The sequence below is a fragment of the Apteryx mantelli genome, chromosome 2 (assembly GCF_036417845.1).
Source record: "Apteryx mantelli isolate bAptMan1 chromosome 2, bAptMan1.hap1, whole genome shotgun sequence".
Classification (NCBI taxonomy): domain Eukaryota; kingdom Metazoa; phylum Chordata; class Aves; order Apterygiformes; family Apterygidae; genus Apteryx; species Apteryx mantelli.
This window is the reverse complement of record NC_089979.1, coordinates 140,803,265-140,828,135: the sequence shown is the minus strand read 5'-3', so window position 1 is coordinate 140,828,135 and position 24,871 is coordinate 140,803,265. Positions and strand designations below refer to the sequence as shown.

General features: G+C 40.2%; 1 protein-coding gene across 6 annotated transcripts in view; it reads left to right on the top strand.

The window, feature by feature from the left end:
• Positions 1 to 3,312: 3,312 nt before the first annotated feature.
• GLCCI1 (glucocorticoid induced 1) overlaps positions 3,313 to 24,871 on the top strand; it is a 57,955-nt gene continuing 36,396 nt past the window's right edge. For 4 of the 6 annotated variants that reach the window (XR_010883493.1, XR_010883494.1, XM_067291657.1 and 1 more), the window contains exons 1-2: positions 3,313 to 4,234; positions 23,227 to 23,378. Coding sequence is in view for 4 of the 6 variants with exons in the window: in XM_067291657.1 (XP_067147758.1) it covers positions 3,784 to 4,234; positions 23,227 to 23,378 (603 nt within the window). In the remaining 2 variants the exon portion in view is untranslated. The remainder of the gene's footprint in view (positions 4,235 to 23,226; positions 23,379 to 24,871) is intronic. The other 2 variants (XM_067291655.1, XM_067291654.1) reach the window with 1 other exon arrangement.

Genomic DNA, 24,871 nt, shown 5'->3' with positions numbered 1-24,871 from the left:
TGTAGCTCTGCTCCATATGTGCCTTGCTCCTTGAGTTTATCCCTTTCTTCCACACTCTTGCTGTAATACATAATTTCACTGCTTTCAGGGTGCCTATCCATGCCAGAAATTATGCTAAGAATGCCCATATGTCTCCCCAAAGGCTTTATGTTTCAGAAATCAAACTCCCATTACCTCCAGTGAGCTCTCCTTAAGGACATGTGATCTGACATGATTTTCAGGGTAGTTTCTTAAAATGGAAATGAGAAGCAAGAAACACTTATGTGGCTTTTGAAAAGCCGTCTCAAGGTATTTAAGGCAAACATGGGCATTTGAGAGATGTGAAGATTGTGTGTGATATGAGCTCAGTTTTTGCTTCACTTTCCCTGTTACATCTTCTCCTAGTTAGAGATCAATGGTATTCCCTAACAGAAGTACTCTGAAACCTAGACCAAAAACTTGAATGAAACAAATCAGCAGTGGGCATGCCACTTTAAGGAAGAATACTTTCTTCATCTCTTCTGAACTAGATGTGACTATGTCTCCTGGGTGCATGGTGCAGTGCTGTTATACTGTGGACTCTAATCCTAGCTAGGAAAGTATTGAAAGTCTTTTCTTTGAGGGGGGGGAGTGTGAAGCCCCACACTTTTGGGGGGAGTGAAGTCTACGATATATAACTGTTGATATGTCTGGTAACCATCTGACTGGAAAAGTCCCCCCCCTGCAGTGGGTGATATTTTTATAGCTTGCTTTAAGGCTATGCAGGCTATGTGCTCATTCGCTTTGGACTGTAAGGTTACAGCATAGTCCTCAATTTCTTTAGAAAGGAGAAATTGCTATTGCTATTTTAATATGCTATGACCTACTGTTGATGGGTTTGTTTTTGTTTTCAGTGTTGTTGGGGGGGGTTTTTTGTATCATGGATTACCTTGTCTTTATGCATCTATTTTTCCTATTCAAATCTTTCTTGCTTTGATGAGTGTGATGGACTTTTATCTGTGGGGAAGGTAGAATAGTGTCTAAACAGCTAAATTCAGAAGAGCTATACTAGTTCACTGTTACTTTAATCTTGTGTAACTCTGTACTCTGCAATAGCTGCAACATATTAGCTATTGTCCTAGTCAAACAAAGATGCACCTCAGCTCAGCTGACCCTAAATCATTTTTGCTCTAAAATAAGACATTACCGTATCAGCAGTGTAATCTGATGAAGTTACAGATCTAGAAAAATGTGCTTACTATTTAAAATAGTACTGATTTTAGTGTATGCAGACGACTTCTACAGGTGAAGGCTTTCCAGCCATTTTGATTCCAGTGCAGTGAAGCAGAAAAAATAAAGTAGATGATAGACTTCATAAGCAGTGATTAAGCACAGTGCAAAATCGTAGGGGGGAAAATCTCTATGCCACAGTTATACTAGCAAATTTGTCTCATGTTAGCAGAAGACTGGACTAATGGAAAAACATATGGTTGCTGACTGTTCTTAAAATTAATTTATACAAGTGGCTTTGTTGCCTGAGTATACTTTCATGTGGATGTGAGGTGTATTATTCCTACCCTTTCTGTAACATAACCGTGGTGACTGCATCACATGATGCTAGTACAAACAAAGTCTCATTAACAGCCCATGAATAGATGCATTTTCCTACAATACAGCTTCTCATTGGGTCTATCAGCTGGTCCCTGGGCTACCAGAGGATAAAGATAGGTATGGACAGCTTTGCAAGTGTAGAGTAAGTGTAGTAACCTGAAGCGTAGTACAAGAGAACTATGAGTGTTCATTATATAATTGAAAAGAGTACAAGGGATATGGTTTATTGTGACACTATTACTTGATTACTGATGGAATCTAAGACTGTATCACGTAAAGATATAGTAGAATACAGCTTGTTAAACACCAGCCATTCTATTTCTATCTATATTCTTTTTTTTTTTCTTTCCTTTTTTTTTTTTAAGCCTGTACTTTAAATCTGAGAGGCCATCAGACTGAGCTGGCTTGTTCCAAGAAGCAAGTCTCGCTCCATTTTTCTTTCACCTCCATTAACAACTTATTCACATCAAATCCAACATAAACACTGCTCTCTTGATGGACTCAACTCATCTTATCTCTCTGATCTTATAGCCATTTATCTTCCTAGCCATTAAACTACTCATCTTAATCTTTTCTTTCTGTCCCATTGTCTTGTATTATCCATTTATCTAGTGGGAGCTCTTTCTCCTAGAATAAAAGTACTTTCCTTAATATCACTGTAAAACTTTTTATTTTCCTCTTGATACTCTCTGAAAAGTGTTTTCTGATGTACATTACAAAAAACTTTATATAAATTTGCATGAAATTATGATACATTTAATTAGAATTTGAATATATCTTGATCTTCTAGCAAGACCAAAAGAAGTATCATAAAGGCTTGATAGTCACATCTGGTTGATGTGAATAAAGTTCGTTGCAGATAACTTAGGATTTGCTTCGGAGCCTTCCCTGCCTGGGAGTGGAGGAAGTGGGGAGGGGTAGAGCAACTCCTCCGGGATTATGGGTAGCACAGGACTCGGCGCACAGAATCTGCCGTTAAAATTAAAGACAGCATCTTAAAGCAGACAGGGCAACGCTGAACTGAGTGTGTCTCTGTATCCTACTGAATAGGCGGCCTCTGGGACTGTTTTTCACCACGTATTTACATCCCTGCAGACCGCCAGCGCCGTTCCCGTGCTGCGGGCGACCCCAGCGCAGCAGCGCACCGCGGAGCCCCGTCCGCCTCTCCAGCCCTTCCCGCAGCAGCCCCGCGCCGGGGGGCCCCGGCAGCGCGCACGCGGCCAGCCACGGGCCGGTTACCGGCAGAGGAGGCCATCTTTGCCCTCTGCACACGCCGCCGCGCTGAACGGCGGCGACAGAGCAGCTTTGTCGGGGGAAACCGCCGCTACCCTGACAGAAAGCTCGGAGCCCTGCGCCGCGCCAGGCGCCTCTCCACAGGGCCCGGCAGGGCGCCGCCCGTCGGAAGGCTCCGCTCCTCTCCTCTACACGTCCCTCCCTCCCGCCGCCCGCCGCCAGAGGCCGACAGCACGCGGGCACACCGGCAGCAGCCATGCCCGTCCTTACTGCAAGAGAGCCCAGCCGCCTCCTCCCACTCCCTCCCTCCCTCTCGTGGCTGCCACATCCCACTTCCCCCTGCCCGCCTACCCCGCCGCGGCCCCCGCCCCCCGCCGGGCGGCCCCGCCCTCTCATTGGCTGGAAGAGTAGAGCGACGGCGTCGCCGGGCAATGGGGCCTGACCTGGCGCGGCCACGGCGGCCAATGGGCGCGCTCGCCTGCCGCCCCCTGCCCGCCGCGGCCGGGCGCCGGGGCTGCGCGTTGCCATTCGGAGGCAGGGCGGTGCAGGGAGCGGGTAGTGCTGGCGGCGGCTCCCGGGCGCTGGCGCGGGCAGGAGCTGGCCGCGGACGCCTCCCTCCCCATCCCACCCCCTCCGACTTCGTACGCGCTCGTCTCTCCCCGCCGCCGATCGCACTGAGCCGGCAGCGCTGTACGATGTGAGCGGCTGCGGGGCTCGGGAGCGCCCCCGGTGCCCGCGACGCTGCGCTGGGGCGGGCAGCGATGGCCAGAGCCTGGCGTGGGAGCAGCCGCCGTCGCCGATAGGAAGCGCCGGGGGCAGCTGGGCAGGCGGCGCGGAGACTCCCTCGGGCCGTGCAGCGCTCGTCCCGTCCTGCCCCGCCCCCTTCCCCCCCCCTCCCCGGCTGGTGCATGCGGGGCGCCGGGGGCAGCGCTCGGGTCCCCCGCCGGAGCGAGTGACCCGCCGGTGCTGCGCGTCCCCGCCATGTCCTCCTCGTCCAGCTCCTCGCAGACCCCCCCTTCCCACCACCAGCCCCCGCCGCAGAGGATGCGGCGCGGCGCCGCCGGATCCCCCACCGCCGGCAGCGCCGCGGCCGGGGGCCCCGGCAACGGGGCCGGGGGCGGCGCGGCGGGGACCAGCCGGCTGCTCCAGCCCATCCGGGCGACCGTCCCCTACCAGCTCCTGCGCGGCAACCAGCACAGCCCGACCCGCTCCCCCTCCGCCTCGGTGGGCAGCAACACCGGGCCGGGGGGCGGCGGGGGTCGCGGCGGCAGCCCGCCGCCGCCCAGCGCGACGCCGCCGCTGGCGGCGGGAGGCGGCGCGGCGGAGCCGGGCAGGGTGAAGGGCCGGCAGCGGCGCTCGCCCGACAGCGGCGGCGGCAGCAGGAGGAGCAGCTCACCTGAGAGACGGAGCCCCAGCTCCCCGGTGTACCGAGGTAACGCACCGGCCCCCTCCCCGCCCCGCCGCGGGGGTCGGGCCCCGCTGCCCCCCCGCCCCCCGGGGCCCCGGCGCGGGGGCTGAGGGCGACGGCGAGCCCGCGACGCCCCGAGGGAGCGGGGCAGGTGCCGTGCCGTGCCGGCGAGGGCAGCGCCTGGCCCCCGCCTCCCCTCTGGAGCAGCGCCGGGCCCTTAGCTGTCACCCCCCCTCCGAGGAGGGATCGGGCTTGGGAAGAACACCGCTTCCCCCGCCGGCTCCGGGACGGGGCCTGGGGGGGGGGAAGTGCCTCCCCTGCGCCCTGCCGGCCCGTCGCGGCCCGTCGCGGTCGCGGGGGTCCCGCTTCTTCTGCCAGCGCACACGCGCTGGAGGTGGGTGGCTGGGAGTGAGGCACGAGGCCAAAATTAACCCGCTTCCCTGACTAGAGGTGTAATTATTCTTGTGCATATTATTAACGAGTTAGACTTGTGTCTGAGGTATCATAACTGAGTTCTTAAATGCACGTTAAAACCAAACCTTCAATGCTCTTCTCCTTTGCAGGGTTTGGTTTCTTAAGGACTTGCATTTTTTCTTTTTTTTAACATCTTGGGTTAAAATTATGTAATGTTTTCAAACACAAACACCAAAACAAAAAGGAAATCCCCATATTGAGATGCTCAAAAACAAATGACACAGTCTGCCTACTTGAGATATTTAATATTGAATCCTTAGGACTGCAAAAAATCAAAACAAAAACCTGTAGCCAAAATAGGCCTGTGAAGTTTAAAATGTAAAAGTGACTCTTAGTAAGTTTAACTTAACCTGCATCAGGTTGTCTGTTAAATTATTGAATGTGTTAAAGTGGCAGTGGCCATCTTATTTCCCCCCCCTTCCTCCCCCATCACTTTAGCAGTTGAATGAATCAGACTAAATGCACTTTTTATGTTATCTTGCTGTAGCTATCAGGTATCACACATCTCTTTCTGGGAACGTTTTATGTGGTTCAATAATCCTCGCTTGTTCTGTCCCCTCCTTAAGTCTTAGTGTGTTTCATTTCTGTGGCAAATTGTGGTCTGCGTTGGTTGCCAGCATATTTTGTAGCAATGGAATCTGTTAACCTTCTCCCTATCCTCCCACCCTTCAGTTTTGTTAAATGTGTAGTAAATCCTTGCAATCTGTAGTATTTGTAGCTTCAGCAAATCTGCGTAATCAGAATGGTCCTAGGACATGGACAGCATGCTGCAAATGAGCAAGATATCACTGCCAGTTACGCATGGAGTTAATTTACCTTGTATAGTATTTGTCCTTATGCAGATTATCAAATCTGATCTATTATAATCTGAACAGAGATATTTTTTAACTTCGTTCCAAAAAAGATCTCGTATTTATGCAGAAGTTTTTGCATCCTTTAAAATGGAATTAGTCTGCAGTAGTTTTGCTTCATTCAAGGTATATTTACAATTTTAAAGATCATATTTTCCCATTGCGTTAAATATTTAATGTAGATTTTCCATTTTTTCTTTCCTTAACCTTTTGAAAATGCTAATGGGGAACTAGGCAAAACAAAAAAATTCAGTGCATATGAATAGTGCTAACATTGAAGCTGATGACGAATACTGTAAATTATTTAATTCTGGGAATCTGGTGCAAAACATTGTGGTGGTGCAGTATATAAAGATCTATGCTTAAGGTGTATTGACAAGGAAGGAGTGTGGGCAGTTATCTGCAAGCAAAGAAAAACACTGCAAAGCTGTGAAGTATTTCATTATTGCATATGAATTTTTTGTTTGAGGGGGCAACTTTAATTTTAGAAAGTGGTTTTAGTGTTCTTCATCTGTGGGCTATTTTAGCCTTAATAAATCAGACTATAAATTAGTACTAAATAACTTTTCCATCATTAAACTTGTTTGAGCTTGTCTCATGGTGAACCACGTTAGCAACAGACACAGCTTGATTTAGTTTAATGAGTGCAATGTATAAAATCATAAATGGTCCATCAAGAAATCCACCCGGTAATCTGTATGCACGGTGAGGAATTTGTTTCCCCCTCCTCCAGGTCAGGCCAGCTGCAGAAACTGACATCCTCGAGCAAATCCTGAATGAATGAATGAAAACAACGTGATCGCCCTAATAATGACCACAATCGCACACGTCAACAGCTCTATTTTGCAGAAATACAGGCACCATTTTCTAGCAGGCTAGGGCAATAAGATACCCTATTTCTGTAGTCTTGTAAATTAAAAGGTTAAAAAAAAAAAAAAGCCCACCCCAAAACCTAGAGCTATTTTACACAATTTGGAGTATAGTTGGGTGCCACGGGGCAGGATTTTGTCTTTGTTTCCTTGATTGTTCTCAGCATTTTGATACGTGATGTGTGGCTACTAGAAATGATGTTTGTAGCATATCTGGCAGTAATAGTATATAGAAAATTGATTGGTGAACTGGAGGACTGCTGCAGTAATAATGGAGGACTTGAAAAATGTTCTATTTTCAAACGTGGACCATCTTGCTGCAGCTTCTTAAACAATGTGCTACTCTAGCTATTTATAGTTGTTATCGGTATACAAGTCTTGGGGAAGCTACTTGATTAAGTTTTTGTCAGTTTTTTAAAACATTTCGCACTGCTGTAAAATGAAAGCTTACACTCTAGGTATAATCCTGTTGTTTTTCTTACCAGTGCAAGGGATCTGTTTGTCTTTGGCTCTGCAGTCTGACTTAGATTGTTTCATGAATATGCCAGTGCTGGAAACTGCTTATGACTCTGAATAGATGTTTTTCTCTTCTTAAGACACCTGCCCCTTCCTCACCTCCTTTCAGCCTTTTTCCAGTATAGATTCTTTGAATCGGGTATCCTACTAAACTATTTTGCTGGGAATATTTCAGTGATTTGCCAGCAGTTCTTTTTCTAAACCAGATTCTGTGAAACCACTTTAGCTTTGAGCCCCTACAGGTCAAAGCAGCTACCATTGCAGACACTGACATCACTACTACATGAATGAAAGCAGCATGCCCTGTTTTTTCCCTCCTGTCGTCATCTTTTTTTTCCCTCCCTTCTTTCTATAAGGCCATAAACATTTTTGTTCTACAGCAAAATACTATGTTTTTAAAACTGAGATTTCAAGTATTTGTCGACACATTGCTTTAAGCAAATTTGAGGATTTGTACTTCATAGGAAACAACTGATGTCAGTATTTATATGGTCAGTATTGATACTGAATGGATGAGAAACCATGAATCATTTCAAGATGCTAAAAAGTAGGAAAAAAGAGGGGGGGAACTTCTGATACTGCAGAATAAACTTGGAATGTGTGAGTGTATTCCATTCCTCTTTATTAGCATGTTTGTTCCTCATTAATAGATAGATTTTTATAGCCTATATTTATGTTTTAGAGAGTTGGCAATGAAATAAGTGTCTTGTTGAATACAATGATGCATGGTTTTCTTAGAGGGAGTATGAGTACACCTCTGATAGCATAAATGTAACACTGACAGAATGTGAAGCAGCATGGTTTGTGACAAAGGACATTTCAATAAAATGGGCAAAAAAACCCTTGAACTGATCAAACAAAACATGTTACTTGTGAACACTTACGTTTTACAAAAAAAAAAGCAGAGTTGCTTTTTACAGGGATAAAATCAGCAGTTTCTGTTACTATGTAAAGTATCTTGTATAAATGTAAGAAAATGGGTTTCCGGTTTATTTTTTTTTCCCATGGTATGCTTGTGTACAAGAAAACTGTAAATGATTTCTATCAATATTTATATATGATTCAAGCTCAAAATTGCTTTCATCAAATGCTTTTATTTGTTTTATGTTAACTACAGTGGTACTAGTTAATACTATGCTTCATATTTTTTCTAACTTCCATATGTATAGTTTATAATGAACTTTTTTCTATAGAAAATTTTGGAGGCAAAGGTTAGTTTTAAGGACACTTGAAAAATATTGTAATCAATTTGGCTGTTAGGGGTTCCCAATATCTTTTCCTTCCCAAAATAACTACTGGAGTGTTGCCAAAATTAATAAGAGAAGGCAATTACAAAAGATGCAAAACAACTGCATAACCTGGTTCTGAGTAATAAGATGTTTATTTGTTGTAAGGCTAGTAGATAAAAGACTAGTAGTGTGAGGAGTAGAGTAGGACAGACAACATAGCTGATCTCTAGACTTGTAAGGAATATCAGTATTTAAAAATCAAAATTCAGACTTCAAAAGCCGGAACTATTTTAATATCCTGGATTAAAGCCATCCAATATTTTGGCATCATAAGCATTTATACCAGAGATCTTCTTGATCTTTTGTTAGAAATAAAGGAAAGTAAGGTAAGGAAGTAATTTTTATGACACTTCCTATTTCCTGATGCCTGAATAATAGCAGTATTCCCATAATTGTATAGCCAAAACAGTTTTGCTCCAGCTTTGTCCCTCTCTTCCCAAAATAGCTTTTGTTGGAATATAGTATGGTTAAATATAATATGGTTAAATAAAAGACACTGGCTAAATTCAAAGCAGTCTCTAGAAGATGAAGACTTGTTAGTTATATGTTCTGATATGATCACTTTTAGGACAAATAGCTTATTAGGTATCATTACTAAATTTTTTCATAAGATGAATTAATTAAGCTTTCAGTTGTTAAAGGAACGACAGGAAAGAAATACGGAAAGGTACTTTTCCCATTGAACTTGCAGGATATTGTAGCAAGGCATAAAGCTATTAAGAAGGTACTCCTTTCCCTGCCTCATGGAAAAAACAATCTTAAGAAATAGCATCAAATAAAGTGTATGTATATATGTCTCTTTTTAAATGACTACCTAATCTTTGATTCCTATTCTTTGGAAGTAAGCAAATATTACTGTTTTACATATGGCAAAACTGAAGTTACTTGTCAACATCGATGCATAGAAAAACAGTGGCTAAAACTGAAATTTGGTTTCTGAAATTCATGGTTTCCTTTTTTGTTGTTTTCTTTCCCAAGTTTTGAGGAGGGAATGGAAGCTGTGTCTTAACATACAGGAAAGATAGATCAAGAGGGATGTGTCATGTGGAAGCTTACAAAAAAGTTAGTGTTTGCCAAGACAGACTGATACATAAGGAGATGTTGGACTTTGCTGTATTGCTAAACTTAACAATGAAAAGCTAGCTGTTTTTAAAATATGGCTTATGCTACTATTCTAGATAACATCATGGGAAAAAATGGTAGATATCAATGACTGGTGGCAGTAACTCCCAAATTTCAGTTCAACCTGGACTTGAAAGGAACAGCTGTAACAATGAGAAACCTAACATGAATAAAGTATATGCTCGTCAATGTTTCAGTTTAAGTGAATATTTGAGAGACTCTTTTTATGGTACTTCATCAGCTGAGTAACTGTTCATCTGAAGAAGGTAATCGTTTTCCTTCGCAGTGGAAAATGAAAGTTTCCATTTAAATCAGTTGGCAATATCTTCAGTAGAGAAATGTGTTGCCAACACTTGACACAATAGTTTAATTCTCCATGGATTTAGCATATGTTCAACAAAAGTTGTTAATATAGTACAGTTTAACACATTGACTAGCATTTTTTGAAATGTATCTCTTACTGATGGAAAAAAAGGCCCCTGTGGTAAAGATACATGAACTGGACAATTCTGCTGCAGAATTGAGATAGTTAAGTGTGTTAATGATCATCGTCTTACTTTAATATTTAAATACACTGAGTCCCCTCTCCCCCTTTTTTTCCTCTCCAGCCTCCTATGTTAACCATATAAACAATGGCTTAAGGCATTTTCAGGCAAGTAAAATAGTCTGTATCTCTCACCCTTAGAAGGGCTATATCAACAGCAGTTTTGTCAGCCTAAGGTTACCTCCTTTTCCTTTGTGCAACCATCTTGAAGATGTAGGCAACCGCAAAATGAAGACACTTGGAGATTGCAGTGAAGGAAAATGAATGTCTGTGCTTAATAATCGCTTTCAAATTCTAAATGTGAATTCACTTCTTCCAAAAAACTAGATTGTTCTTCAATTATGCTTTATTCATTTCTCCTGATTTGACTCCCAAGTTTTCCATCACTGATTCATGTGATGACTATTTTCAATTCAGAAATCATCCTGAAGCTTGGAAATAAATTATAAGTGCTGAAAAGGATCACAATTTGAATCTTCTGCAGTATGGATATCACACAAAGTATCACAATACAGAGTGTAATATTATACCCTTTTAAACAGGGACCCAGTTTCTGCCACTCTTACTTTTTCTGAAGCTAGGATCTCATCCATGGAAATACTCATCCACGGTAGGAACCAAGATACATGCCCTCTCTGGAAGCCTTTCTTTATCTCCCAGCTATATGAATGTGGACTCGTGACCAGAACTGTTCCCACGTGCAGTCCCCTCAAATTGTCTGGAGACACGTGGCAGCTCTGCTCAGCCTGTGTCTTCAGCCCCTGCTAAGACAGAAGAGAGCATGTACCTACTACAAGTCTGTCTCTGGGAAGGAAAACCTAGCGAGGCTGAGCGGGACTGTACCATTTCCTCAGCATGTTGTGTCCAGCCTTTTAATAGCATCTTCAGCCTGATTCTGCTCCTTCCTCTTTCCTTCTTTCCCTGCTCCTTGGGTATCTGCATTTCATCCTCTGCTCTTGTATCCCACCAAAATATTGGCTATCACCCTCTTGCAAACTGATTGGCTTTCTTTAGCTGGAAGAAAACAGGTGGTGTGGGTGGCTTCACTCAAGCAATAACAGTTTCCTGCACAAGTGATTTGTTAACAGGGATTAGCCTAACGAGTTGATCTTGGATCAATAGAAGATGTTTGTGAACAGAAAGTTTTCATTTTTCAGAGTAGTGAATCTTTTAACTAACTTTACATGTTAGATATGACTGCTCTGGAGACAATATAGACTTCCTAGTAAGTCAGAAAATGTTACGAGTTACATTTTGAAACTTTAATGTAAGATTTTATCTAAATACTGTCTTGGTTAGACCTTCTTATTTACTGTTACATGTGCCCTAGCAATAAACAGTGGTACAGTTGTTGCTCATAAGGATTTAACTTTCACTGCTATTGCTAAACTGAGATGTAGCTGTTTGAAATGGACCTTTATTCTCTGAATCAAACACAAATGAATGACTAACAACACTTGTTCGTATATGCCATTTGTTTTGCACAACCTGAAACTAGTCTTACCCATACTACATATTTTGTTTCCTCTTTAGGAAAACTGTGTCTTATATTTTGCTCATAAGAATGCTGAGTAAGAACAGTATGATAGCAGTTTTGTCATGGTTTTCTAATTATCTAAAATCCACTGAAGAATATTCTTTTTCCACTTCCATTATGCTTCCATTATGATTCCGTTTTAGAATGTATTTCTTCAAGTGTCTTATTCCTTGAACTGTGTAAGCACCTGTTTGAACAAGGTTAGCTTCATCCTCCTTTCCCACACTCTGACCACCAGTCATTAATCCAGGAGATTATAATCATAGACACATTTCTGAATTTTGGGAATTAACACTTGCATCTAGCTGATCATTGTAAGATCACTGGCATTCGTACTACAGACTTGAATGTATTTCTGTAGCCATGTAAATTATAATTTGATTAGTAACTATAAGTCTGTCTTCTGGAAATGTTTTCTATTAACACTAAACATTAGGTTGTAAACTGCTGAAAATATTCTTGCCTTAGTCTGTGAACAGTGTACCAAGGCCTTTTCAAAATAATAAGATGCAGAATTTTTTTGGCTTTATCAAGTTGTGTTTGGCCATCCAGTTCTTCTACAGGTGAACAAAAAGCATTAGTATTTATTGTGGTTATGGAACTTGGTGATATTCCAAGTGGCAAGGAAGTCCAATATGGGCTTTCTGTGTTATACGGGATTTGGAGTGCCTGGAGTACAGTTTGCTTTTGCTTATTCAGCTGAGGATAGAGATGACTGTAGGCATATGCAATGTAGACAGTTGCATAGGGCAGCAGAGTGCTTATATGGCAAAATGGGTGTTGTTGCATCATCTGCTTTTTACTCTCTGGTGTTTGGGTGTACGCTGCCTCTCCTGGAGTTCTTGTATAAATACTTTGGCTAGTTGGATTACCAGTATGTGTACACTTATTTTCTAATCATCAAGTGTTTAAAAAAAGTGTTTTAATGTAGATATTTAGGCTGCAGTACCACAAAATTCAAAACTTTAATAATTTCTGTAGACATGTAACAGCATTTGGAAACCAAAATGTGATTTGGAAATAATGTATATTCTTATTAGAAAACAAATTCTGTTTTTTCTGTACTTGGTCACTAGCTAATGCTGTTAATCTAGTTTGCAGAAATTAGCCCATAAATACAAACCCCACTTCTCCAAAGTATGACATACAATCAACCATTGGGTTCCTGGGAGTGGGTTGTGTAAGTGCAGGTATAAATGCTCAAGTTCCTGAATATACGGCTTCCAGAGATGACAATACAGTTGTTTTCATGCAATACAGAGCTTGATTTAATAATCCCTGCCAGATCAGAACTATTGCTGTATAAACCTTAAATACACTGCAACATGTTCCTGGAACTCAGGCCACTGACACATATAGCATAGTGGTGCCAACAAGTGGCTCTATGATATCTGTGGATCCCTGCAGATATTTTACTTGGTCTCAGTACCTCCTTTCATGCATTGTAGCAGAGCTCATTAGGCCAGCAGGACCAGAAGGTGCTGATGACTATTGCAGGTATCTGTGTGGCGCAGTCTGTGCTCTGCGAGGGTCTGGTGAATGCAGTTCTCACACATGGAGTCAGCTTAAATTCAGTGCTGCATGTCAGCTAATCAGTCTTTCTGGAGTCTGCAGTACTGGGAAGTACATTGCAAAAACCCAAGTGGCTATGCAGTGTTGATTTTATGTAGTTAGGTGTTACGCTTCTATATCCGGTATGTCATGTATTATTCAAAATCTTTGTGTTATATAGGATAGCTTAATTTTCTTTAAGTAATGGAGAGTGGATTTATTCACTAAAAATTAAACCCAGATTTATGCCGAGTATCCCAGAACAGACTTTGAACAGTGTGACTCCAAAAATATCAGCTAACTGCTGAAGAATGCAGAATAAGACTTAGGTTTACACAGTAGTTGGGAAGCCGCCAGTTTAAAGTAGAAGCTGTCTTCACAGAAGTAAATTTCAGTTCAAGGTCTTAAAATTTTCATAGTTAAATGATAATTGTCCCTGCTTAATTGTGGCAGTTGATAGTCAAATACTTTTGCACATCCTTTCTCTGTTTTCTGTAGTGCTTCACCTTTAATGGCTTCTTCATCGTACCTGATAGCCTGTCTTGCATAATTATCTTTGCAGTGTCACTTTCTTCCCCAACAAGGAAACCACAAAATATATTTGAAATCCTTGATGTTCTTCTCAAGGAGAAAAAGAAAAGCTTCTAATCTGGAAGACAAAAATTTCTCATGGGCAAAAATGTAATCAACTCATGCATGCTCAAAAGTAATGTGTATTTGAGAAATATCCATGCAACCACACAAAGAAGTGTCAGTAATCTTCCGATGTGAAATGACAGGAGATAAATATCCAACTCAGGAGGCTGTCAAACTAGAAGATCCGAATAATCTTTGGATGTTATTGTATAAACAGAAAGACTCATACTTTCGAATCAAATTGTGTATTGAAGTATGCAGTAATAATAAAATACTAATATTGTAAAATTGTTATATACATCTACCCTTATTACTTCCAAAGAAGAAATTGTTTTATTAAGATGAGTGTTTGGAGTCTCATGACTTTATTTAGTGGTGTGTTACTTTTCATATGAAGCTGGAGGATGTGGGGACATCTTGTGATGGCAAGAAGAATTATAGTAGAAACCTAGTTTGGCCATATTGAAGACAGGATTTACTGAATCTGAAAACTCAAAATGTGGGAAAAATAGAGGAAATGGGTGTGTTGGCACTGTATTTACCACAAATCTTAAGAAATGTTTTCTACAGCTAGGCCTGCTTTAAATATATGCAATTTTACATGCGTATACAGCAAAACAAAAAATCCTATATAGTGAGTAAGTCTTAAATGATACATAAGCCTGGAATAAAGTTTCAGATTTCAGAATAAAATAGTTTGATATATTTGGCTAAACAGAGTTGCTTTGATTTGAATATGGAATCTGATTTAATCAAAAATGTTAAGACTGTTGGAATCTTTCAACCATGAGGAAGAACTTAAAGGATCTGATCAGATTGTGTGAACATTCATCTCAAAAAGTCTACTAGGAATAATCAGAGCCTGCAAGAGACAGCAGGAAGAATTGAGAGAAGAAAGCCATGTTGTCAATCAACAATTCTTGGTTTAAGATACAATTTTTAAAACCCAACAACACTTGGACTTTGCAAACTTTAAGACCAACAACAGAAACATGCAAGTAGAAAAATAAGGAAAAAATAGTTGTAGCCGCTCTCTAGCGAGAAAAAGAGAGATTAGGAATGATTCAGGGCTGACTTGGTGGAATTTTTGATTCCCAAATTGACTGCAAGGAGTAGTAGTAAAAATCTCAAAGGAGATGGCACAAATATTTGTTCTGTGCTGCATCCTTACCAGTACAGAGTGAAGGTGATCAGTTTGCAATGAGAGCGGTAATTTTTAACCTGGGAAGGTATAAAGAAAATGAATGCTTGGGGGAGATGATGATTTGAAATGAGAAATTACCCCAGCTGTGGTAGATGCAGTTTGCAGGTTTTAATGAAGTCAGATTAAGTAGTCTCTATTGCAGAATTCTAGAAGAATCTACTCAGAAATTCCTGTCTACTGGCAACTTTCTAAAGCAATTTTTTGAATAGGAGGTGATACCCTTTGGTTATAGGTATCTGGGACAAGCAGATACGGTGCTTGTGTTTTTAAAATATAAAAAATGTGGGGTCTAGTTCTACAACATAGAGATCTATGGGTCTAACTTCAGCTATACGGGAAACCTGAGGAAGATATTCTGCAGGATGGTGGAAGGCAGTGAGAGATGTTGTAGTGCAAAATGGGCTTTGCAGATTGTGACATGCTACCCTGGTAGTTTTGCTAAGAGAACTGATTTTCTAGACAGGAAGTAGATCTTATCTGCCTAGGCAAATTTTAAGATTAGGCTGATGAAACTGGTGATGAGTTCTAAGAGGTTTAATTAGTACACAGGAAGATCATGTTGCAAGAGTTGCAGGACCTATTCAAATAGAGTGAGCTTTAAAAGTTTAAAATGGAGGTTTGTATATTGGAGGTTGTGCCTGAGCAGAAGATCTGTCCTTCTGAGTGGGAGGCTGCCGTTTGAAAGCGATGGAGGGTGGAGTGGGTGATCCCAGGAGCCGGACACTGCTGGTGCGGTGTGACTGAAGACGTGCTGGCCGTAGGTCAGGTCGCGTAGAAATGCGAAACCAGCTGCGCGGGGGCCTGCTGAGACGTCGCCTGTGGTGCTGCACGCAGGTTTGGTGCTCCGTGCTTTAGGAAAGGTGACCTCAAACCCGAGCAGATTTGGAGAAGCACTGCAGGAGTAGAAGTTTAACCATGATGATAAAAAATCTGGGCTGAGTGATGGATTGGCTTGGCAGTGTAAATGTTTAAGGGGAAAATTAGAAGAAGGCCTGAAACCATTGGAAAAAGCTTTCTGGAACATTCTTCTAGTAGAAATTGTGGGGACAAAAGAGCCAGGTGCTTTAAGACTAAATTTGTAATATGATTTTAAGTGATTAAATGTGTTTTGTCAGTGATAGTTGAGAACTGGGCTCCTGATTTACAAAGTTGTTTCTAGTCCTGTGTTTTATGACTTAGTTGATAATGAAAAGGTAATTTATTTAATCAACAAAGTTGGGCAGCCTGATTTAAGCAGTCAGTTTTAATCTTTTACATTTCTGTTTTTCAGAAGAAAAATTATTTCTGGTTGGTGTAGTTAGCTGGAGCTAGGAGAGTGCTGTCTCTCTCTGATCCTTTCTGATCACGTGGCACAGCCTACCATGCACTGATTACAGTTCTCTCTGAATTCTAAGAGTGAAAATGGTGAATCGTGCCTTCTAATTTTTTAACTTTTTTATTCAGAATTATGTCCAGCTGCATTTAGATGGAGACAGGAATTTGGTTAAAGATGTAAAAAAAAAAACAAAAACAAAACAAACAAAAAAAAACCAACAACCAACCTCACTTTCTAAAACCTTTTTTTAGTAAGCTAAATTGTAAGTATTATCATTATAACAAAAGAATCCTTTGAGTCATCCAGTTTGTTAAACAAAGGTGGTATTATTTGTAGTTACTGAATCAGTCGCATGTATTTATAATTTGCTTCAAGATTTTAATTATAAATATACTGGTAGAAGAAAAAAAGTTGTAGTACTCTCTTTGATTCCCAGTTTATTTCTCAATATTGGATAGATTTATCGTTGAACTGAACTGGGTTAATGCACTAAAATGAGGAAAATCCTCTCTGTGTACCTGCAGGAGTCTACAGTAGTTAAGAGTTGGTTTTGAGTTTTGGTATGCTCTGTTTCCAGAGTGCTCGTCTACTGAGCTCCAGTCAATTCTCTTAGAACCTTTTAAAGCAGGAACATATTTGAGATACTTGGTTTTATTAAATAACACTAAGTTTGGGTCTTCACAGAGGATATTTAAATCTGAAGTGATAACCTTACAAAGAAAAATATTTTAAAAATCTGAAATACATAAAAGTCTGAAAGGTTTGAAATTAGTGTTTGCTCTACCTTGGAGCATGCTGTTAGAGTGAGAATGTGTAGGGTACATCTGTTGAACAGGGCAGGCTTTTGTGATCTTAAATGCTTAGCCTTTTGTATACAAGTCCTATACATGTCGGGTATAATCTTTGTTAGAGAATAACTTACCTTTAGAAGGCTGAAACTTTTTTCCTTATAGTTTGTTTACTTTTCTTACTGAGATTAGAGCTTTCTTTTTATTCCTGATCTGTAAAGATAGTGCTGATTTTAAGCAGGGGAGTTTTGCTGTGGTCAGAGTTAGACTTCTGAAAGAGGCGCACAGTAACACTTGCACTGTAGTTGGGACATGAGGCAGAGACCATGTTGCAGCACAGGTGCATAGACAACCACAATTTTTAGTCAGGGGCTGCAGATCCTATGAAATTTATGTGCCTGCAGATTTATTCATACCTGCCTTTTTCTCCAGGTGTGGTAGAATCTAAACCCTAGCTCGGAGCACTGTCTCTTCTTGTACAGGTACATGGAAGGAGTTGTGCATCTTTGAAGATGTACAAAACCTCCTGACTGAACGAAATGCCTTGACCTACCTGTTGGATTCAAAGACTTACCAGAACACCTCGTCCCAGTCTGGGTGCCTAAATCATGGCTGTAAAAAATAATATAATTGATTCCCCAGACCCTTACTGAGAGTCTTTGTCTACTGCTTTCCTTTGAAAGAGCAGGCTACCCACTCCCCCACCAAAGAATCCTTGCTTTAGAAAGCATATCGATCACAGACCTGGATATCTGAGGCCCTCTCCTCTTGTACATCTGCCCCAACTCACCTTTCTTACATGCACCCACTCCTTTATCAACTAGCTGCTCTAACTATTGGGTTGCTTTACACAGCAGGTATGGGACTGGAGGCCTGTGGACTGCTTGCTGGTTGTCCAATTGGTTTGTTGGGGGTTAATTCTTTCATCTGGCCTTGGTCAGATTATGATGCTGTTCTGTGCCTGGTTTTTTTGGTCAGTTCAATGTTACAAATGATGAGAAGAAGTTGGAGTGAATTTTTTCAGTCTATTTAAAGTAGTAGTATACTTCAGAATGTCATCCTCTTTCATTTTGGGTCATCTTCTGTCTCAGTTTTTAAAAATAGAAACTTTAGAATAGTTTCTGAAATTGATAAAACTGAATCAAAAACAATGTGGTGCACATAATGAAGACAGACATTTTACAGAGCTGAACATACGGTATTGTTGGTGATGTATCTAAAGCTAACTTGAAATGACTTTCCCTTATATCCTTGTAGAAATGTCCTTTCAGTAGCAAAACCCAGTATGACATTTTACGTTTGAAAAATCTAATATTCTGCATTGTTTTGAGCAATTAAAGAAATTATTTTAATTTTAAATTATGAAAGACTGCAATAGCCTAAAAATCATTTTTATATTTTCAGTGGTGTTTCATTGTTTTTTTAAAGTTGCTATTTAAATTCCCATTTTTGGTTATTTTGTATGAACAGTATGTGGCAAACAGTATGTTCTTTGTTGTGCTGCAACACTCAGAACTGTTAATGTAGTAGTTTAGCTAGTTTGCAGCTTGGGTCAGAATCAAGCCTGTCAGTTGCTGGCAACTGGGAAGTGTCTTCTGAGCCAGTGGATCTATCCTGTGGAGTAAAACTTCAAGGGACCCTAAATCCCCTATTAATCCTTTTCTTGAGAGATTTTTTGGCTCCGGTTACAAGAGAGAATTGCCATAGTCTTTTTGAGAATGAAAACTGAAATATTTTTTGAGCGGCCTCTAAATCTCTATTTTTCAATCTTTTCCATCTCAATGTCATAGAGACAAATTTTGAGATGGGACATGCACTGATTTACCCATCTATCTAATGATTAGACAAGGAAAGGCCAATCAAAAAGACCAAACAAACATACATTCAGGAATCAGTACAGTGTCAGTAAATACTCACCCCCCCCCCCCAAAAAAAAAGTCCAGACGCTTTTTACAGAGACTGTTCTTCCTCCTCTCTCTGAAAGTCTACTTTTGTAGTACTCATTGAATTGTTGTCTTAAGTAAGCCATAGTAGATGTATCCATTTTCATGTTTGCGGAAGATATAAAGGAAGAGGGAATTTTGACTAGAAATGTATCTGGCAGTCATCAACAGCTGCTGCTGTGGTAACCATGATCTAAGCATTGGGCCATCATTCTCAGTAACTGCTGTGGGTCACCATTCCATAATATTCGGCTTATTAGTGCTAGGTTACTGTTTCTGTTCCCATGCTGCATTTCCACTTCCTTCATTATTTTAAAAGAATTAACATACAGCCACTTCTGAGTCATTGGTATCGTAGACTGTTGTAAATTTATTGTGGTCTCTAGTAGGAATGTCCCAGAAATACTTGATAGATATTCCGTCATATTGCTTGTGATTTCTAGTCTCCTTCTAGCCTGAACAGTTGAACCCTGAATTTCAGGCTTTTGAAAGGAGTCTGAGCAAACAAGAATATCCATCAAAGTGAGTCATCTCAAGAGTCTTGTTGTCCTCCCATTGTGAGTAGATTTGGACAAAATTCTTTCAAAATTAGTCTTGACTTCCTAGGTAAAATCTGAAATTCTTTAGGACCGAAGAAGACTTAAGCTTAGGACTCATTTCAGCAGTAGTTCTGAAAAGGTGAACCAGAAGGTTCTGTAGAGAAGCAGTAATTGAACTGAAGAAAAACACATATTGTGAAACTGTTGCACCTATATTTTGGAGTATTGTACTGGTATTTCTTGGTGTCCCAACTTGGCTGTCTTGTGTAAAGTCATTTAAGCTATAGATGAACTTTCAAGAAAAGATCAAGATACTACTGCAAGAATGTTTTTTAGTCTTTTGGCAAGAGCGTGTAGCAGTTAGCTGACATCAGTAATGACATGACAATATAATACTGCTAGTTTTAAGGAAGAAGGAATTTATTTTTATTTCACGTTTTTCAGTTATCTCAGCCTTAGAGGAATCTGTGTCATCTGAGAAGTTCTTAGGATAATTTTAGTCTTTTAAAGCTGGATATATTAATCCAAGGACGTGACTGGCCAAATTTGAACTGCCTCTGCTAACTACTGAAAGAGACATGGGAAGAAAAGGTGTTGACAGATGAGCTCTGGTGGATTTAGCTGAAGCAGTTTTATGAAGGTACCAATGCTAGCTGTCAATCTTGTGCATCTGCTGCAGGTAACTTTCCTCATTGCCTGGATAGCAGAAAGCATTATTTAAGCCAAAATGGACTGCGAACATGGCTTTGAGACTGTGTCCAGTTTAGCTGCCTCCGTGTTGGGTGGGGAGGCAATCTCTTCATCTTAAAGCTGTAGCAGATGGTTTTATTGGTGTCCCACACCCTTTTTCAGAACTGTTGTGTTAGTCTGTTACCAAATTACCTTTTGCTGGAAGAGAAATGGAAACCTTTTTCAGTCAGTCTACATGGTGTAACTAGAATTTTTTTGGCTGCCAGTACAATGTGCAGAACCATAATTTCATGTAGTTATTTTAGTTGATTCCTGCTGGGAGGTAGGATCACTCTGAATTTCACCAGCTGTAGCATTCAGGTGGGCCCTTGTGTCATTTCATGTAAAATCATTTTGTAATTAGAAATGTCTATCAACAGCCCCCAAATACATATCATTAAGAAAACTTGTGGCATATTTTAAATAATGCATGAGGTATTTTGCCTTCCTACTAGCATAAGTCTTGCTTTTGTAATTTATAGCTAACTTTTTCCTGTAACATTATGCTTCTTAAATGCAGTGTTCCTAAGATTACTTGTTCTGGAGATATAATTGAACTCCTTGTGAGATGTCACACATCACTGAAAACAGAATTGTTCCGACTTCTTTCCACTGCAGTAAAATCCATTCATGCACTCTGAATTCTGTCAGATGTGGTATAATCTGAAACTTGGGGAAAATAAATCTGTAATTTTAGCAATTTCTGAATATTGCTGAAGTCTTTCAACAATTCCTGAAGCTATCCAACAGGCTTCAGCATTCAGAAGTACTTAAGATATTGGAAGGTAGTAGTTGCACTTTTTTTTTGCTTCTGCAACAAAACTGGAACATGTGGTGTCCATCATGAGAAAATGATTGGGAGTAGGAAAAAATTCATAATAGTAGCATCAAAATCCCATTGGTAATAGAATTTTGGAGGGAAGTGAAAGTTCTGTAGTAGGTCAGAGAGTAGCAAAAACCCAGACTTATAATAAGGCAGGTGAGAAAAGCAACATTAAGAAATATATTCGGGGAACAATCTTAATGTTTGGAAAGGGTCTGAAGTTGCTTCATGGTTCCACAACATTTGAAGCTGATCTGAGCCAGCGGTGGCCTGTTCTACTCTGCTCTCCACTGCCTACACTCATGCTTAGGATCATTACTGTATGAGACAGTTTGTCAAATGCTAACTCACAGAAATTTCTTCAAATTGCATGTTCACAGATTCCTACTCCTTTATTTTTCATGGTCTAAGGAAATATCATAAAAATGTGAGAGGGCCTAAACTATTACTGAGTTAAGTCACCGCTGCTGCAGTCCTGTCATTCCTCCTACTGCCCTGTGGTTGTTTCTGCCCCTTATGTTGTGCCTGCCGTGCCTGTAATAGTGGAAACTGCATATTTATGACTTTTTTGGTAGGTTTTAGTTTTCTTTGTTTAACTTGGTGAATCACCTCACCAGGGGATCAGACACTTGCCAGCACCTGCGCAAAGTAGATGGAAGCAACACGGACGCCAGTGGAACAGGGATGGCGTTACGTTAGTGCTAACGCAGATTGGTTTATGCAGTCGAGAAATAGTGTCCTCAGTTTGCATTTCCTGTGGTTCAAAGAAGTACTGAAAAGTAGTGGGCACATACGAGACTCCATCTTGAACTTTCCTCTCCTAGGTTTAGTGTTTGAAAAATTGTCCAGCAGTCAACTTCCAGGTTACTATACAAAAATGTATATGTAAGAGCTTTTGATGGTGTTTGTTTCCGTTCTCTTTGTAATGGAAATATGTGAGTTCTTAATGTTAGATTTGCTCATGTCTGTCTTCTGGGTGTAGAGCAAGACAAAGACCTTATTTCATTCTCTGGACATATATATTTTATTTGTCTCCTGGGCTTGTGTTTTCTTGGCTTTTGCAGTAAGACCTCATAAATGTAAAGTTTGCAAAGGTAAATTTTGCGTAGTCCTTATTTTCACATCTTTGGACATTGGCCAGATTGTGTGGTCTCTAACCTGTTTAATTTTTTTTCTTTTTTCAGTCTTTTTAGAACATACTTAACTGCTTATATGTTTAAAAAATTCCTGATAGATCTTTGCTGTGTATTACATATATGTAAAGAAATAATGCATTTGGAAGTCCTTGGTCTTTTTTTGTCCTCGAAAGTGTACTAGCAGGTCTGTTCTCAAGTTTTGAACAGTGTATAGGGTTTTGGTGGAACGGATCAGTGCATAGGATGTGACTATTTTGAAAGTAATCTCACTTGCAAACCTCTTTAGTAAAGGTGAGCAGGATAGTAGCTGTAATGTAGGGCTGAGGTTAGCTTATGTAAAGTGTAGAAAATGAATATATGAAGTAATTTAGCCTAAAGGACAAAGAAAGTAAAATGATTCAGAGAGCACGTGGTAAATCTCTTATGTGGGAAAGAACAATCTCATGAATCACCCTACTTTCTGTTTTCCAAATGAAATGTAGAAAATATGTTTAATGATCTAGTTATATGAGGAGAGAAGTAAAAGGAGGAGTCAAAGATTGCAGATACTGTGAGGATTGAAGACAAATACAAAAGCTGGCTTGACCTGAGCTATGCCAGAGAGAGATACACCATCGCACACTTTCAGCTTGTTAAAGCCTGTATTGTGATATTGTAAATGATGTGGAATGAAATACACAAGAGCAAGATGTTTGAAATGGATTTGCTTACGAACCATAATTTTTGTTGTGTTTTATTTCTTAATATTTATAAAGCTAAACAAGCTTTTTTTATATAAATAATCTTCTATTAATACTATGTTATATTTTATATTTCAATATATGTGGCTTTTCTGAGTTGCACCAGCACTGCATTTAAATTTGCTTGATGTTTTTTGTTAATGACTTAACCAGGCTACTTAAGCAATATATTATTTGCAGATTTGAGCAATTAAGCATTATTGTTTTTTGTAACTTTTAAGTTTTACTTCCTGTATTTTTCTCCTTTGTCTGACTTCTGTTTGATGTAAGAGCATTCTTACTTTTCAGCTTAACATTTAGACAAAGATGTCTGATATGTTCTTGCAATTGTATCATAACTGGCTTTTAACATTTCACATCGAATCTAGCCTGACTTTTTTTTTTGTTGATTTTGTTCTGGTTTTCTACAGTGGACAGGCCAAAATCCCAGCAAATCAGAACTTCTGGTACCATAAGGCGAACTTCTTCTTTGGACACAATAACAGGACCTTACCTCACAGGACAGTGGCCACGTGATCCCCATGTACACTACCCTTCATGTATGAAAGATAAATCTACTCAGGTAAAAGCTGTGAAACAACACAACAGAGGTGTTCGATATAATTGATGTCTTTCTGATAATATTTTAACTTCTGGTCCAGAATCTTAGCTCTTAATTCCAAAGAAATGTGAATTCTCTTAATTTTATTATAAACATAAAGACCTAAAAAGTAGAGTACAATAATATTTTCTTAATCTGATAGTATCAATTCAGTAACATGCTATGAAACTGATAATTAATAATCTTCTGCTTTTAGAAAATAATTGTTAAAAATTACATTCTGTGTGTGAGCAGCTCTTATGTTGTGGCTAAATAAGCAGGTTAAAACCTCAGCCTCATATCTGGTTTATTTCGAAGTTGCTATATGCAAAATTGTGCTAAGTGATATTAAAAATATTAATAACTCCATGATAGTAGTGGCTGACAAACTAAAGACTTTACTAAATCATATTTATAAATCAATGCGTCTCAAGAGTGTGTTTGTGCATGTGCAGGAGAAGAGAAGAAGAGGGGCTGTTGTGAAGAATTGACAGGGTTGTCATTGGAGAGAATTCAAAAAGAGGAACCTAGGACTAATTATATGGCGTTGTCTTCATGTTCCTTCTGCTGTTTAGTAGCCAGAAGGGCAAAAGAAAATGCTCCGTGGAGGAGTTGCCTCTTGAAGCCAGACATCAGAACAAGAGCCTTCCACCATCTGTGAAGGGAAGACGATTGAAATTATTTATGGCAAGATTCCCCCAGATCCTCCCTGGGGTTCTGTCCTTAGTAGCAACCTCTGGCAGGTAGACTACAGTGGCATTTGTAGTGCTCCAGCTCTCTTTAGCTAGAAAGATGAACATTCTTTCTAGCCTGATTCCCCACACTGGAATTTGTTGTCCAGGAAGATCACTGTCAGACAAGTCAAAAATACATATTTCCAAAAAACCCCCAAATTATTAGCAGAGAAGTCAAATTCTTCATTTTTGGTGGTGTAATTTGGGTATGAAATAAGACATTTGAGTTTCAGTATTCTGAACCATAACTGAGAAATAGAAGAGACTATCTACCTTAGGTTATATTTTTAATCTCAGGATCATGTGGGGACAGTTGTTACATCAGTTTCCTACCTCTTACGCCATGATTCTGGTCCATTGTTATCATGGGTGTCCTGCAAAGAAAAATGATACCTTCATCATCCTACATCATGCTTATAACTTTATTGTGCCATTAAGAATTCTTTTTTTTTTTTTAATGGAAGCTTATGTTGTCACAATGAATATGTTATCTTTAAAATAGCAAGGATTCTCTTCTATCATAGTTTGACTTATAGATAAAATAGTTTTTGATTAATTTTCTGTTTCCACTCATTTGCAACTTACTCGTCACCCATTCTGCAACCACTGCTTACAGCAAGTGGAACAGGTCTTAAAATTGATACTAGGTTTTAGACTTTGTCCAATACTGAATTTCTCAGGATGAGTTAGAATGTATAAATAATTTTGCAAGTCACTTCAAAGTGTGCTGTAAAGGTGATG